Source organism: Staurois parvus, unplaced genomic scaffold (assembly GCF_062004578.1).
Source record: "Staurois parvus isolate SC_StPar_1 unplaced genomic scaffold, SC_StPar_1.0 ptg000779l, whole genome shotgun sequence".
NCBI classification, from domain to species: Eukaryota; Metazoa; Chordata; class Amphibia; order Anura; family Ranidae; genus Staurois; species Staurois parvus.
Genome location: NW_028318575.1, coordinates 397,842 through 414,585, shown reverse-complemented (window position 1 = coordinate 414,585; position 16,744 = coordinate 397,842). Strand labels below are relative to the sequence as shown.

Below are 16,744 nucleotides of genomic sequence, written 5' to 3'. Positions count from 1 at the left end.
TTAAAATTTTTTTTAAAAAAATGTAATAAAAAATGAAAAAAAAAAAAAATATATATATATATATATATATTTTTTTTTTTTTTCATACTGTCACCAGTCAGTGTCCCTGTTCACCGCCATGCCAGTTATATGATGATGCTGTACTGCATTGGTGACAGTATGTAAAATAAAAAATAGTGAAAATAATTTTTTTAATTTTTTTCATTTTCCGAAAAATTATGACAAAAAAAATACAACTTCAAAAAACTCGCCATGCCTCTTATGAAGTACGTCGGACTGTCTACTCTGCAAAAAGGGGTCATTTGGGGATATCTGTACTGTCCTGACATTTGGGGGATATCTGTACTATTCTGACATTCTTGGACCTCAAGAAATTAGATTGGCTGTCAGCACTTCAGGATTGATCAATTTTCAGATCTATACCATAGTTTGTGAACTCTATAACTTTCCTACAAACTAAACAATACATCCTAATTTGGGTTATTTTCACCAAAGACATGTAGCAGAATACATCTCGGCCTAAATTTATGAAGAACAATTATTTATTTGTAAACTTTTATAACAGAAACAAAGAAAAACGTGTTTTTGGTCTTTTTTTGTTAATTTAGCAAAAAATAAAAACCCCAGCGGTGATTAAATACCACCAAAAGAAAGCTCTAGTTGTGTGAAGAAAATGATAAAATTTTAGTTTGGGTACAATGTTGTATGACCGCGCAATTGTCATTCAAAGTGTGAGAGAGCTGAAACCTGAAAAATGGCCTGGGCAGGAAGGGGGAAAATTGCCCGGTATGGAAATGGTTAATGAGTGGGCTCCCTCCAGGCATACCTGCCCTCAATCTATCCATTATTATATATGTGCTCCTATTATGGAGGCTCTCAAAATTCATAGAGTTAGGACTGGGGTGCCGTGAAGTGGCTATGCAGCATATACATGTAATTGCAAATGTGTGCTAACTAAACCCCTTTTTTGTAACGTGAACTGTTGGACAGAGCAATTCGGTTTGTTGCAAGTTGAGCTTGGACATTTTTCTTTGTTGTTGTTTTGCAAAATCATTGTTAAGATATAGAAGAAAACTAAATACAATTTTTCTTTATTGATGTATTCGTGTATAAATTCTATATACAGTTAAAAATATTCAATTTAATACAATTCATTACCAAAATTAAAATGCTCATTGGGCACAATTTGTCAATCATTAACATGGAATTTCACCATTTAACCCTGTGATGACAGTACAGAAATATTGGTGAAGTTTGTTTCACGGTCTCTGGCTCTTTTACAGCCCTGAATAGCAGTCTCTTGTCGTGTTAATGCTATATGAAGCCTCATTCCTCCTTCTTTGTCTTAAACATTCTCTGGCTGATAGCTTTCAGGCCCCACGAAGCCGCACAGATGGAAAATATTACCTGAAAATGAATTTGAAAATTTATTTTTACAAAATTTTCTTTAAAGTATGACTAAAGGCAAAAACATTTTCTTTTTGTTTTTGGATAGAATAGACAGGAAGTAGAACCCTTTTCAGTTTCCTTTGATGTCTGTGCCCCCATTAGGGGTATTCACCCCCTCTATTTGTCCTGTTTAGCATAATCAATGAACGGAAAAGAAAATTTTAATTTTGGGGTTATCCCCAGGAATAGATGGAAAATCTACCCACGGGGCCACTACTTCTGGGATTTCCCGCACCCTGGAAAAATTTTTACTTTCACTTCCTGTTTTGACAATGGACAGGAAATAGAAGGAAATCTCCCCAAATGATGGCAAAAATAAACCTTACATGAGTTATAACCAGGGGCGGACTGACAACTCATGGGGCCCCCAGGCAATAGGGGATCAGGGGGCCCCTGTGTCCTTGCTCAAATTCAAAAAAGCCTATGAAAAAGGTACAAGGGGCATCTCATGGGGCCCCCTACTGACCCCGGGCCCTCGGGCAGTGCCCGAGTTTCCAAATGGTCAGTCTGCCCCTGGTTATAATTCACAGTAAGAGCTGTGAAAATGTGGAATAGACTCCCTCAAGAGTTGGTTCTGGCCAGCTCAGTGGATTGCTTCAAAAAAGTCCTGGATTCTTTCTTAGATACACAGAATATAACTGGATACTAACATTTATAGGTAAAGTTGATCCAGGGAATATCTGATTGCTTCTCGGGGGATCAGGAAGGATTTTTTTTTCCCAGCAGGAGCAAATTGGATCATGCTTTGCTGGGTTTTTTTGCCTTCCTCTGTATCAACTGTGGGTGTAGGATTATAACTTTTTTTTTTCTATGGTTGAACTGGATGGATTTTTGTCTTTTTTCAGCCAGGCTCACTATGTATAACCCTTCCTTTCTTTCCAAAAAAATGAAAAAAAGAGTTTTGCTAATGGCCCACATTATCCACAATATTTTACTTTTATTTACAGAAAGAAAAAAAGTCTAATTAAAAAAACAGAGATACAAAGAACTGCCCTAAATACATCCCCATAAAAACAAGCCTCTAATTTAGGAAAGTAATTTCCATCTAAGCAGCTTAAAAGGTGAAGCGGGAGCTTCCACATTGGCGCAATGTTACCAAAATCACTTCACTCATCCCTGGTGCTCAAATATTAATGCCACTAGTGATTATATCAACCAGCAAAGTGTTTTTTTTTTTAATTCCTAAGGATCTGACTGATAAATACAAAGAAAATTGTAGCCAGAGTTCAGTAGTTGCCTAAAGCAACCAATCCCTTGTTTCTAATGAAAGCAGAACCAGCTCTGCTCTCACCGCAGCTTTCTTCGCTCCAGTCTTAATAAATCAGCCTGCCAAAGTCCATATTTCCGCCATTAATGTACTAGAGAACAGTGTTTTGGCTCCTTATTCAAGAAGTAAGCTATCTCCAGCACTATTGCAAAAAAAAAAAAAAAAAAGGCCAAAAGTCCGCATGTTTGCTTAAAGGTTGGGGAATTTCTGTCGGTGTTCTGCCAGGAAGTGGACCTCCCCAACTGATTCTTTCCAAACCTCTGAGCCATAAACCGTATCCTACGAGGGTTTATGCTCCAGATCCATTCCCGAAGGTTTTCAAAAGTTGGCTAATGGAAGCAGTATTAGTCCGTCCCACTGGAGGCCTTGTTTTTTGATATAATACACAGGAAGCACAGATGCTGATAATTTTCCCACTTGCCACTTCTGACTACCTGTTCTGGCTCTCAACAGTACAGGCAAGCCCTAACAACGGACATTAATATCCAGCTGTTTTAAATAAGTGTTGGAATTACACGTTCATACGACCCAAGTTGAAAGAAAATACTTCTAAAAGTGATTTTTTTTTTTTTTTTCCTTTTTCTTTCAGGGTCTCCAGGAAGTCTGCGTATCGGACTAAATAACCACATCTATTGTGCTGCTACAGAAAAGCAGGAGTTGGGGTGGAAATAAAATTGTTTAAGTGGAAAACAGTTTAGAAAAGTGATATGTAGCACAGCTGCAAAAAAGGTTTTTTGGAAAGAAAAAAAAGTCATTAATATCTGCATTTATTTCTGATCAGAATTCTTAGGGGGAAATTCGGAAAGGTGAATTTCTGAACTATTATTTCTATTTCTGGGTCAGTGATCAAGAACTGTGCACATAAGGTATTGCTGTACGCAAGGGAAATGTGACTTAATGTTTTAGATGACAACAAAAATGTACCAATTCCTCTGTAGGCTTGTGCACATAGGCCATCAAGGGTCAGCCCACGAAAAAGGGATGTTTGGGTTTTTGGAAGATGCTGGGAGTAAACCAACCAACAGTTTGTTTTTATCTCCTGGGCCAAGGGGTGGACTGACCATTTGGAAACTCGGGCATTGCCCGAGGTCCCGGGGTCAGTAGGGGGCCCCATGAGATGCCCCTGGTACCGTTTTCATAGGCTTTTTTGAGTTTGGGCAAGGACACAGGGGCCTCATGATCCCCTATTGCCCGGGGGCCCCATGAGTTGTCAGTCCGCCCCTGCCTGGGTCTACACCAGGGGTGCCTTTGGGCACTACACACATATGCCACAGTTGTTGTACTAACAAAATATGCCTTTATTTCTGTCCCATATGTGAGTCTCACAGACACACATAAACCTCAGAACATTTGTGGTCAGTACTGAAGATCCCCCTTGCATTGGTGACCAGTGGAGTAGGACCCCACTTACATTGGTAGTTAATGGTAAAAGTACCCCCCTATATTGGTGGTAATTGGTAGACATGTGCATGCCAGAAATGATTGTTTTCCTTTCGGATACATTCATTCATTGAATAATTTTGTTTTATCAAATTCATTATGTTGAACCAGTTTATTTTCGGAATTCGTTTCATATCTTTGACATTCGTTTCGTTAATTCGTTGGTCCAGGTAGGTTCAGTTTGCAGACTGCAGTTTTTTTTTTTTTCAAATTACTATATATTAGTTTTGTTTTCAATATTTAGGGTGGGCTTGTTATTCATATTTTAAACTATTCAGAAGGATTCGATATTTTCAGGTGCAGCGGAATGAATAATGCTAAATTTGGTGGCCCCTGAATTTTTCAAACTTAAGAATTGCATTAGACTGTGAAAATGAACTGACTGACTGTGACAATTACAAATTCAATTTATATCACAAATTAACTCACATTCAAAAATTTAATTCATTTCCTCATGGGTCCGAACTACCATTGCATCATGTGATGTCATCCGAATGAAACAAATTTTGTTAAAACTTTTTTTTTTCGGATTTGTTGACAGTAGTTACTATGTCCATTCCAGGGTTGTCAACCATCAGCAGTAAATATCAGGGGCTGAAAATTTGTCATGCTGTGTTGACTTTTTATGTTTAAACCAGTCAAATTACGGTACTTGTTAGGGGTATTGTCATTGTTTCAATATTGCATTTGTACTTTTTAAATATTGATTGTCTTCGTTTTTTAGTCATTTCCCAGGTTGTTAGTAAAAAATGTGTTCCGTCAGTAAATTTTCCATGTTTTGTCAGTAAAAAATGCTGTGAGAGGTTGGCAACACTAATCCATGTGGAGATTAGTATATATACGAATCTCCAAGAATCCAAATTTTGTCTGAAAAATCTATTTATATTGTAATGAAAAGCACATGTCTAGTAATTGCTAAAGTATCTTCTATCCCCTTACATTGGTGATTGGTGGAGAAGTGCCCCCTTTCATTGGTGGTCAGTGAAAATGGTCCTAACTACAATGGTGGCTAAAGGGGAAGGAACCTCATTACATTTTTGGTTGGTGATAATGAGCTTCTTTACTGTAGTGGTCATTGGAAAAATGCCATTCTACATTGGCAGTTGATGGAGAAGTACTCCCAAACGTTAGTGGTCAGTGTTGAACTGCATCCTTACATTGGTGGTCAAGTGCTCATTTACATTTCTGGTCCATGTTGAGGTGACCTCCTATATTGCTGGTCAGTATATGGCCCCTTTACATTGGTCAGCAGTGGAAAATGCCCCCCTTATCAGATCAGTGCTGAAGTGCCTCCCTTAATACAGAAACCATTGAAAAAGTGAACCCCCCTCCTTACATTGGTGATTGGTGAAGTGCCCCTTTACAATGGTATTCAGTAACAAAAGTGTCCCTTTATATTGGTGGTCAGTGGTAAAGTGTCCTCTTACATTGGTGGTCAGTGGTAAAGTGTCCCTTCATTGCTGGTTACACTGTCACAATAGGTTGCCTCCTTAGCTGTCCTTGTTTCCATGAGGTTTCCGAGCACTACCTATATTTTTTAACAACCTGCCCCAAATGGAATCTTTAGCCCTTCAGTTTGTCTCGTAGACATGTGCATTTCATTTTGCAACAAAATGATTTTCAGATGAAAATCAGATTTTTTTGGAGATTCATATGTATACGAATCTCCAAATGGCCATAGTAATGAATGTCAACGAATCCGAAAAAAGTTAGAGCAAAATTATAATATTGCATTTGTTTCATTCGGATGACATCACATGATGGATATGAATTTCGAATATTGAATCCACCTGAAATATCGGGTTTGAAAACTAATATATAGCAATATTTAGAAAAAAAAACTGCAACATTTTTCAAATGCACCCAGACCAATGAATATGATTGAATGAAATTCTTCAATTAAGGAATGCATTCAAAATGATACGAAACAAACAATGCACATGTGTATTGTCTTGATCATGTGTCCATCTCACCTATCAGTGCTAAGCTCAGGGCTACCATGTATCTGGCCAGTAAAGGACAAATCTCAGCTTGGTCCAACTGACCCATTTATCATAACCAGGGGCGGACTGACCATTCGAACACTCAGCCCAGGGTCAGTAGGGGGCCCCATGAGATTCCCCTGGTACCTTTCATTGGCTTTTTCATAGGCTTTTTTGGGTGTTGGCGAGGACACAGGGGCCCCGTGATTCCCTATTGCCAGGGGCCCCATGAGTTGTCAGTCCGTCCCTGATCATAACATCAACCCCTGTCTATTCTTTTCCTACTTTAAAAAAAAAATCAAGAAGGATCAAAAACACCCAATTGACAAGGGGCAACTATGTGTTCCAAGTTTCATGTAATAATTTAGTCCTCTTCAGACCCTGAGTGATAAAAGTATGGAAGAGATTCAACTCTAATTCCTCTTCTCATTGTTCATATTCATATGAACATGATAAATCAAGGGCAGAACAGGAGATTCTAATCATCAAATAGGCCACAAACCCTCACTGGACCCTTCAGTGAAGGCCTTCCCATTTGTTTAAATCTTGTAGCTGTCTCTTATAATGATTCAGCAGATTTTTCAAAGTCAGAGAGAGCCCATATGATGATGACATTTGCTTTGTTTCTTTTTGTAGTTCCTCTTGATCATTACATAGGGGGAGGAATGTAACACTATATTTGTAACATCCTTCCAAAGAAGAGAATTCGGCACAAACATGATTTATTTCAAGGTTGAAAAGACGGGAAACGTACACTGACAAACAGGTGTGCTGAAAAAAAAGTGACTTTAATGGTCAATGAGAAAAGAAGGGATTTCGAGTACTTTGGGAAAGTCGTTATTAATAAAACATGATGTACATATATAATATGTAAAGGTGAAAGATCAACAGATGCACCATCCTTGATCTAGAGAAGAATGTTTCACATGTTTCCTCAAATAACCCCATTAGGTCATGTTTTTGAGATTAGGAGGCATGAAATATACAGTATGGTGGCTAAGGTTAGTCATGGATAAAAGATATCAGTCTTCAGAAACAGAGTCAAGCTTTGGAAATGTAGATAGTAGACCTTTGTAGACTGATCCTTACAATTGCCTGACATCATATTAAAAATTACTGTATATGGAAAAATGTTGTACGTACTGGTCTCCTGGTCCTTCATATATGGGTTGTCTTTTTGTTGATTGCCTGCCAGATGATCATTGTTTGTTCCTCATCTGTGTCTCTCCTTAGTCATCCACCTCTTGTGACTTCTGCCTTATAAAGTGCTCTACTTTGAGGAACACCAATACCTCCCTGGATAGTTGGACTGGTTTTAAAGGGAAAGCATATTCCAATGCCTGGTTACCCATTCTAGAATGTAGTTTGCATCCAAAGGTTTGTTTTAATATCTGCCGTCTTGTTACTGACCCAACCTTTACTTGTTGGGTCAGTAACTGACTATACACAACCTGTCCTTACTTAGCTTGGTATTTGTCTCCTTCTTCTGCTTTATGATTTGGTTCTGCGACTCGTGTTGATCAACTCTTTGGATTTGATGCCACCATCTCATCTGACCCCTTTAGTATTGTGTCTTCCTGCTTGATTTGCAATATTTTTGGGCTGCCTGAGACTTCACTCCATTTGACCCTCTGGTGCTGTATCTGCTATATGCAAGAAGCACCCTCCTTGTTAAGGTTACTGGTGAGGTTAAGGTAATTTAAAGCAGAGCTCCACCCAAAAGAGGAAATTCCACTTTAAGGCCTCATCCCCCTGCTCCCTGTTAAGGATTGGCACCTTAGGGAGTGGAGGGTGCCCGATTTTGAAAAGGTACCCGCTCCCACTTCTGCTGTGATCGCCTAGGCGATCAGAAGCGGAAGTTGTTCATTACCCACTCTCTCCTCGTAGTCTGCTTTGGGACATGTGACAGGTCCCAGAAGACTATGGTACCATTCACAAGATGCAGCGCTACTCACACATTTGCTGGGTGCCCACACTTAGGATGCTGGCGCTGGGGAGAAAGGACGGCCGTAAAACCTGGCTGGTATGAACGCACCGCTGGATCGTAGGGCAGACAAATGTCCAGGGGCGGACTGACCATTTGGAAACTCGGGCACTGCCCGAGGGCCCGGGGTCAGTAGGGAGCCCCATGAAATGCCCCTGGTACCTTTTTCATAGGCTTTTTTGAGTTTGGGCAAGGACACAGGGGCCCCGTGATCCCCTATTGCCCGGGGGCCCCATGAGTTGTCAGTCCGCCTCTGGCCAAAAGTTTAGTTTTCATTTATGATCATTACTAAATTAAGTTTGATGATGGGGACCGCTGAAAAATGAATCCTCCCAGATGTCGTATATATGCGGTAGGTACACCAATGCTGTCCCGTGTCATAATATCGCTCAGTACACCGATTTTACCATTGAAAATCACATATGGCAGCTTGTTGAAAGGGGCCCACTACTTTTTTTTTTTTAAATGACACAGCTCTTGGGGTTATATTAATAGTTTTATTATTCCGTATTCTAATGATTACATAAATATCTTGTAGAAGAACGCTTATAAGACTCCCATGTGACCGGCCGCCATTTGTCATATTCGCCGCCGTCACATTGTTCTATTGTTCATTTGCTATTACACTAATTTAGCGTCTCTTGTGCCTCCTTGTCGTGCCGGGTAATTGGCAGGATTATTAATGCGATCATTACTCCGCGTTCCCTGTTTACCTCACAAGTTGCGAGTCTGACTTTTCCGATAATTAATCTTCCTGGCTCACAGCGATGCCGTACAATCCATGTTCCCTGACAATATTGTATTCCTTACTGTAACACACTTTACTGCAGTGTGCGAGTTCATTAAAATAACATCGCATTTATCGTGTGCATGTTCAGTGTGAAGATCCCAGCAAGTGAGGGTAGGAGAAGTCCAACTGCACCCTTTGCCTTCCTACCCCCCGATCCTCCCCGAAGCCTCCCATATGCATTCTTTATTACATATACATACGAAGCAGGGGCGGACTGACCAGTTAGAAACTCGGGCACTGCCCGAGGGCCCGGGGTCAGTAGGGGGCCCCATGAGATGCCCCTGGTACCTTTTTCATAGGTTTTTTTGAGTTTGGGCAAGAAAGCAGGGGCCCCATGATCCCCTATTGCCCGGGGGCCTCATGAGTTATCAGTCCACCCCTGCAAGATTCTTTTTCAAAAGCTAGCTGTAGCTGATGAGTTTTATTTTTTTAGATTTTGACTTGATCTCCACTTTACGTCTTTTTGGCTCCTCTGTAATTTCTGGAGCAGAGTGTGATTATTTTTGGCTGTTCTGGGTCTTGCTGGCTGCAGCTCAATTATTTCCCCTGCCTTTTAGCGGATTCTAGAATGTAGTGTGCTGAAAGAGGAAGATCCTGGGCTTGAATATTCATGCAGCCTCAACAAATCCCTGGGAGAGAATGCCCAGTAGGTGGCTGAGGAGTGTATAAAGAGTTCTAGTTGGAAGTGGAAGGAGGCATCCAAGTGCGGACTGACCAGTTGGAAATTCAGGCACTGCCCGAGGGCCCAGGGTCAGTAGGGGGCCCCATGAGATGCCCCTGGTACCTTTTTCATAGGCTTTTGTGAGTTTGAGCAAGGACACAGGGGCCCCATGATCCCCTATTGCCTGGGGGCCCCATGAGTTGTCAGTCTGCCCCTGATACGAAGTGTAACAATTTAATTCCAGGAATGCCCGTTGTATAGCACTATTATTATTATACAGGATTTATATCGCGCCAACAGTTTGCTCAGCGCTTTACAATATAACGGGAGACAATACAGCAATGATACAGTTCAGTACAAGAGGGATAGGAGGGCCCTGATCCTTGGAGCTTACAATCTAATGATGGTGAGTCACACAGCCAATCGCATTCAAGCTTGTTCTGACATGTTCTCCTGGGTCACAGACCGGGTGACTTTGTCTTTACGGAGAAGTAGAAGAAATAACGTGTGTGTGCGTTGCACTGTTGGCAGAAAATGAGTGAGAGGAATCTGGAGCAGCGGATGAACATCAAATGTTGCATGAAAATTGGCAAAAGTGCAAGTGAAACTTTAGCTTTGTTACAACAGGGTTATGGTGCACATTTTATGAAGAAATCAAGTTTTGACATAGGAGGTTTAAGGGAGGCCATGATGGCGCAAGAAATGGGCAGCCAAAAATGTAAAGGGAAGATGTGAATGTGGAAAATGAAAAGGTTATGGGAAACTGGAGGAAAAGACCAGAACTCTGGCCTGACAAGTAGATTCTCCACCGTGACAATGCTCCTGCACATAATGCAATAAGTGTTTCTGGCCCAGAAATCCATTCCCAAACTTGAGCAACTACCTTATTCCTCTGCCCTGAATAAGCTCAGTCAGTCAGTGGGAGGGGCGAAACATGTAGGCGGAAGGGATCACGTCCCCCTTCCACATGAGATGCCGGAGTGTACGCCGGCTCTCTGGATCATTCTGTGAGGTTGTGCCAACTGGATTCCAACATGGACATTGCCACATCTTGAAGGACACTGCATCATCCACCTTTTGAGTTTGCATGCACGGACTTTGCTGATTCCACATGGTGAGATTGTATGAGTGCAGGACTTTATACAACGGTATACAGGCATACAGAGTCAAACAGCTACCTGATGAGGAGGTTGGACCTGTATTATGCCCACCAGATGACCGCAAGATAGGCTCCAGTGATTTTGAGCATAGTAGCATACCTACTACAGTTATAAACTGAGTTCTACTTCCTTGGAGGGACCCAGGTTGCCCAGTCCCAGTTGCTCTCTCCTGTAGTGGAACTACAGATGTTGCTCCGCAACATCTCCAAGATACGCACATTCCTCACCCCAGACACCACCAAACAACTCGTACACTCCCTCATCATCTCACGCCTGGACTATTGCAATTCCCTTCTCACCGGCCTTCCCAAACGAACGCTATCCCCACTCTAGTCGATCCTAAACTCAGCGGCCAGACTCATCCACCTCACCAAGCGCTCCACATCTGCCTCCCCCCTCTGCCACTCCCTTCACTGGCTCCCGATTGCCCAACGCATCAAGTTCAAGCTGCTAACCCTGACCTACAAAGCCATTCACAATGCCGCCCCGAACTACATAACTGACCTGATACCCAGATACTACCCTACCCATGCCCTCCGCTCCTCACAGGACCTCCTACTCTCTAGCTCCCTGGTCTCCTCCTCCCACGCCCGATTGCAGGACTTCTCTAGGACTTCCCCCATCCTCTGGAACTCCCTACCCCAATCCATCAGAATGTCACCTACCCTCCTCACCTTCAGGCGCACCCTGAAAACCCTCATCTTCAGGGAAGCCTACCCCAACCTCACCTAACACCCGACCTCACCTCATAACCAACCTCCTTCATTCTACCCACCACTCCATCCCCCACAGCCATCTCCTCCTGTGCCACCTTCTCCTCCCTCCTAGATTGTAAGCTCGAAAGAGAAGGGCCCTCGATCCCCTTGTGTAGTGTATTGTTACTATCTTGTCTCATGTTATGTCCCCCTGCTTCTTTACAGCGCTGAGCAAACCCTTTGGCGCTATATAAATACTGTATAATAATAATAATAACTACACCTTGTGGATCTATACTCCATTCATACTCATTGGGATTTTTCCTGTCAGCCGGATTTTATGTCCTGATATTTTACTGTCATTAGCAGAACCGCAGAGGGTCTTATCGGGGAGTGCTTCCATCAGCACCATTAGGGATTCTGAGAGGGGTGGAGGAATAGCCCTTGGTGCCCTGGCTTTTGGGGGGAGGGGGGCCCATAGGTTTGTTGGGGTTGCCCTGGAGGGGGGGAGGACTGTGTGGGACATGGTTGGGGGGATTGGTTGGTGGTAGGGGGTTGGAGGGGGAATGGTGGGGTACATGCATTGTTTGATTATATGATACACCTTGTTTTATTGTTACGTCCTTAATAAATGTATGCTGCTTATTAGTCTTTGAGGTGCTATATCCTTTTGTGCGGTTTTTCTTTATATCAACTACCTTATTCCCCTGACTGAGCAGCCTTTGACTTTTGTTTTTTTCCAAAATTTAAAAATGCCTTAAAAGGACACGCATTTGAGGACATTCTAGACACCCAGTGTGGTGCAACAAAAAATACTGTACATTGTTCTGAAAAATGAATTCCAGCAATGTTTCTGGCAGTGGCACAGTCATCTAGAAAGGTGTGTCACTTCACAATGGGACTATTTGAAGGTGACAACAGCCGCTGATGTGTAGGTAAGCAAACGTTTTACTTTTACAGTTCATTCCGGGAATTAAATTGTTTCACCTTGTACCTTTATTTTAGAAGTTTTCAGGCTCGTCCTCCTTGCATCTTTCCCTGTTCGGGGTGTTTCTCAGTGATGCAAAACAATTTTGCCCAGGGGTTGCGAGGTGGAGCCAAATTAGTGGTCATAACCAATGTAGCGCCCTTCTAGTTAGGATGCTAGGTAAACTTAATTTCTGGCTCCTTCTGTAATCAAGAAAGCAAAGATCTGGCCTGGTCTGTTTAGGGTTTCACAGGCTGGCAGTTTGATTGCTTTCCTCTGCCTCTAGAAGAAGCTTATAGAACTTTGGTAGAGAGAATTCAAATAGCCAGCCTAAATATTGATTAGGGCCTAGCAAATCCCTGGGAAGGTGTGCTCAGATGGTGGCTGGGGAAGATGATAAATAGTCTAGAACCCTGAAGAGAAGGTTTTCCCCAGCAAGGGGTGTTCCTAGCCTTAGAGGGGCCTGTTGCCCCTTTGAGGCAAGCTTGGATTGTGCTGCTGCTCTCAAAGGTCTTGGGGCTGGAGACCTGGAAGGGACCTTGAACTGGCTGGAAGACTTCACCAAAAGGATCTGGTCTTGAGAAGGATTTTTCTCACTCACTGGGAGGTGTCCAGAGGAAGCTAGAAGGCTGTCCTAAGGAAGTGTAAGTAGTGAGCCTGAACTGATTCCTGGTGACTGTGTGCTTTTAGGGATATACAGTAAGTGCCAGAGATTGCTCTGACTGAGACAGCTCTAATATGGTCTCAGATACTGCCCACTTCTTGTCCTCTACAGGATTCTGGAATGGGAGGTTTGTGAAGAGTGCCATCCTGCACTGTGTAGTGTTCCTGGAGTTGCACTGAGTACCTGCATCTAAGTGTGCAAGGTAATCAGGTGCCAAAGAGACTTGCCTCATGGTCCCCAGCTGTGAGGCTCTCAGACTGTTCAGAAAGATACCGCATGGTCCCCAGCTATGATGGTCTAGATGATGCTAGCCCTTTTGGAGTATTCCATGCCCCAAATGCCCCTCCTGTTGCATGTTTTCTAAGCAATAACACAAAGACAACACCTAGTTGGTTTATTGGAAGCTGAGTGTATGGACTGTTGCTTGGGTGACTGGGGGTCTCTGTGTTGTTTGGGAAAGAACTAGTTAAATTCAACAGCTCTTGCGGGGGTTGTGCTACACCAGCATACTGTATTTGAGTCAATAAACATATCCACAATTGAAATCAATACAAAACACAAAAAAAAAAAGTGCATATCCCTTTAACAGTGTAAAGTTTATAGGTGAAATCCTTTATGTATATGTAGCACTACCCCCATAGGAGTTGCTGAAGATTTGGGTCCCCTTATAATACTGCACACCCAGGCAACACACATCTTCCATAGACTTGCATTCAAAGTCAATATACAGTCCTTGAGCTTGGTTTTATGTTATATTAATGGGTAATAAACTTGGATGGGGTAAGGTGTGTTATCGGATTACCAATGGAACCGCAAACCAAGGACAAACCCCTTAGCAACTACGTACAAGTATTTACACAGCAGAAACTCTTTTGGAGAGCTCAACAGCCTCTCCTGGTGTACCACCCCAGACCCCAGATGATTCTCTTCTTCCAGCTGCCTGAGGGAATCCCTGGGCAAAAAAATCCAGTTCCTGCCACTTTAAATGACACAGTCCCGGGTAAAGAGCTAATCAGAGTGCTCTTTTTCCCTGAACTGGCCCAAGGAGTGGCAGAATTAGGTAGGTGGCTGCCTTCAAGCCTTCCACTGAGCTGGCTCCTTTCCTTGCTCTACAGGTGGTCCTTGCTCTGGGGGCCAGTGATGGTGAGCAATTCCCTGATTCCAGTGCTCTGCCTGTAGGTGGGCCCCTTCCCGCTGGGCCCCCTCCCAGGCTCCTGCATCTCAGCTTGCTCACATTTTCCAACTGAACTGTCCTGCTGCTGAGCAGGCTCAGTCATTCTTAAGGACTGTCCTGACCCTATGCCAAGCCTCCTGCCTTAGGACCGGCCAGGATCCCCTGTGCATGCAGACCAGCCCCTCCTCACCCCACCCACTGCTTCCAGAATCTTCTCAAGATTCTAGAGTAGCGGGAAGTATCAAGGAACTGATCTACAGAGCCTCTCAGCCCTGACACAAATTTGACCCAGCTGACTATTGCCCAGGCTGCTGCTCAGCCTTCCTAACTAAAAAATAATCAGCTAGTGCCCCCTAGGTAACTAGGAGGGCGCTACATATATAATCATATGGAGATAGTGTTCTAAAATCCACTCCACAAAAGTCACGGTTTCAGTGTGTAGCACCAGTAAATGTGCCCAATTATTATAAATCTTAATAAATAAATCATAGGGAATAGCCCACATTCGGCACGGATCAGCTGGCAACATCTGGGGTACTCGGCACAAAATCCATGGAAAGAAACAAAAGGGCAAGATACATTGTGTAGTATTTTAAAACCGCATGTGGTTTGTTTAAAAAAAAGCTCTCACAAAGCTTGATAAAGACAGGACTCGTAAAACACACCACTGCGATGCAGCCAGTGGACGTGATGACGTCACTGGAAAGGCTCCGCCCTACATGTTTAGTCATAGCACAATGAGAACTGCACAAAGGGGCAGTTTTATGACACCCTGCACTCACAGGAAGTAGGCTGGATGATGCTGGGGGTCACGCAGCCTGAAAGAGGTCTGATGGTGGAATGCAGTGGGTCTATGGAGTAAGCTGTGTTGGAGAGAGGTACAGCACACTGTGCACATGCATTTGCTCATACAGCATAAGTACATTCAGATGCCATTAAAAATGAATGGTAATGCACTACAGTACACATATACTGTGTATTGTGATGTGTGCACATTAAGGCCTTATTCATATGGGGCATATCCAGGGGCGGACTGACCATTTGGAAACTCGGGCACTGCCCGAGGGCCCGGGGTCAGTAGGGGGCCCCATGAGATGCCCCTGGTACCTTTTTCATAGGCTTTTTTGAGTTTGGGCAAGGACACAGGTGCCCCATGATCCCCTATTGCCCAGGGGCCCCATGAGTTGTCAGTCCACCCCTGGGCATATCAATGCATACCCCATGTAAGGGCTGTACTTCCCTGTACAGGGATGCACATGTGTTTCATGCATCCCTGTGCCGGAAGTCCCATTGCTGTCAATTGGGATGCAGCGGCCGCACAGACAAAATTGCTGCTTCCAATGTGACACCCATGTGGGTGTGGGTGCATGGTCTTGAATGCAGACAGGAGTTAGGGGCTGTGCACCCATACGGATGTCATATTGGGGCAGCAACTGTGTATGTGCAGCCGCTGCATCCCAATTATTAGGACTACCTGAACGAGGATGCACACCGGTGTGGGTTAACATGGCCCTTGCATGGGATATGCATTGATAAGCCCCAAGAAAAACTTCAGTCCCTTTATAGTGGCTCCACACACCACCCCCCAACGCTACCATTATGGCGCACACACACCATAGGGGCTCTACCTATGCCTACAGGTCCTGGCAGAGCCCTTCAGCACATCTCTGCACGTGCAGGAAATTTCCCACACATGCACAAAGACAGCAAAGTGTCAAACCTTGTGAGAAGCAAAATAAGAGTAACCCGTTTCAGTCCAGGAGAGGAGCCTTGGGGTCTTTGCTCCACAGCTGCCTACATTACAGCCCAAAACCCGATTAAGAGGGTCACCGTTTAAATATATTGTAACCACTGCCCCTGTCGGAAAACTAAAGTAACCTGTAAATGTACATAAGGAAAATATTGAGTACAATAAACGAAGCATAGTGAATGATAAAGAAATTCGAGTTTTTGTTTCAACAAATTTTACCATTTAAAATGATGGCGGTTTGTGGAAGTTTTTAAGGATGCAATCAGGGCTGGATTTACATCTCAGAAGCCTATAGGCAGAGAATTCTGAAGCCCCCCCCCCAAAAAAAAGACAATAAGACTGCCTTTTTTTTCATGAAAAGATTTATAAAAGTAAATATTTTGTGTGGAGCAAATGCTGTGGACTTTGATGTTAGGGGAACTCTGATGTAAGGGGGACACTGCGGACCATGATGTAGAGGGGAACTCTGATGTAAGGGGGACACTGCGGACCATGATGTAGAGGGGAACTCTGATGTAAGGGGGACACTGCGGACCATGATGTAGAGGGGAACTCTGATGTAAGGGGGACACTGCGGACCATGATATAGAGGGGAACTCTGATGTAAGGGGGACACTGCGGACCATGATGTAGAGGGGAACTCTGATGTAAGGGGGACACTGCGGACCATGATGTAGAGGGGAACTCTGATGTAAGGGGGATACTGCGGACCATGATGTAGAGGGAAACTCTGATGTAAGGGGGACACTGCGGACCATGGT

General features: G+C 43.4%; 1 protein-coding gene across 1 annotated transcript in view; it reads right to left on the bottom strand.

The window, feature by feature from the left end:
• Window positions 1-1,075: 1,075 nt before the first annotated feature.
• Window positions 1,076-16,744, bottom strand: part of AGMO (alkylglycerol monooxygenase) — a 299,706-nt gene continuing 284,037 nt past the window's right edge. Inside the window, exon 13 of the mRNA XM_089654571.1 lies at window positions 1,076-1,407. Coding sequence (XP_089510697.1) covers window positions 1,327-1,407 — 81 coding nt within the window. The 3' untranslated portion in view covers window positions 1,076-1,326. The remainder of the gene's footprint in view (window positions 1,408-16,744) is intronic.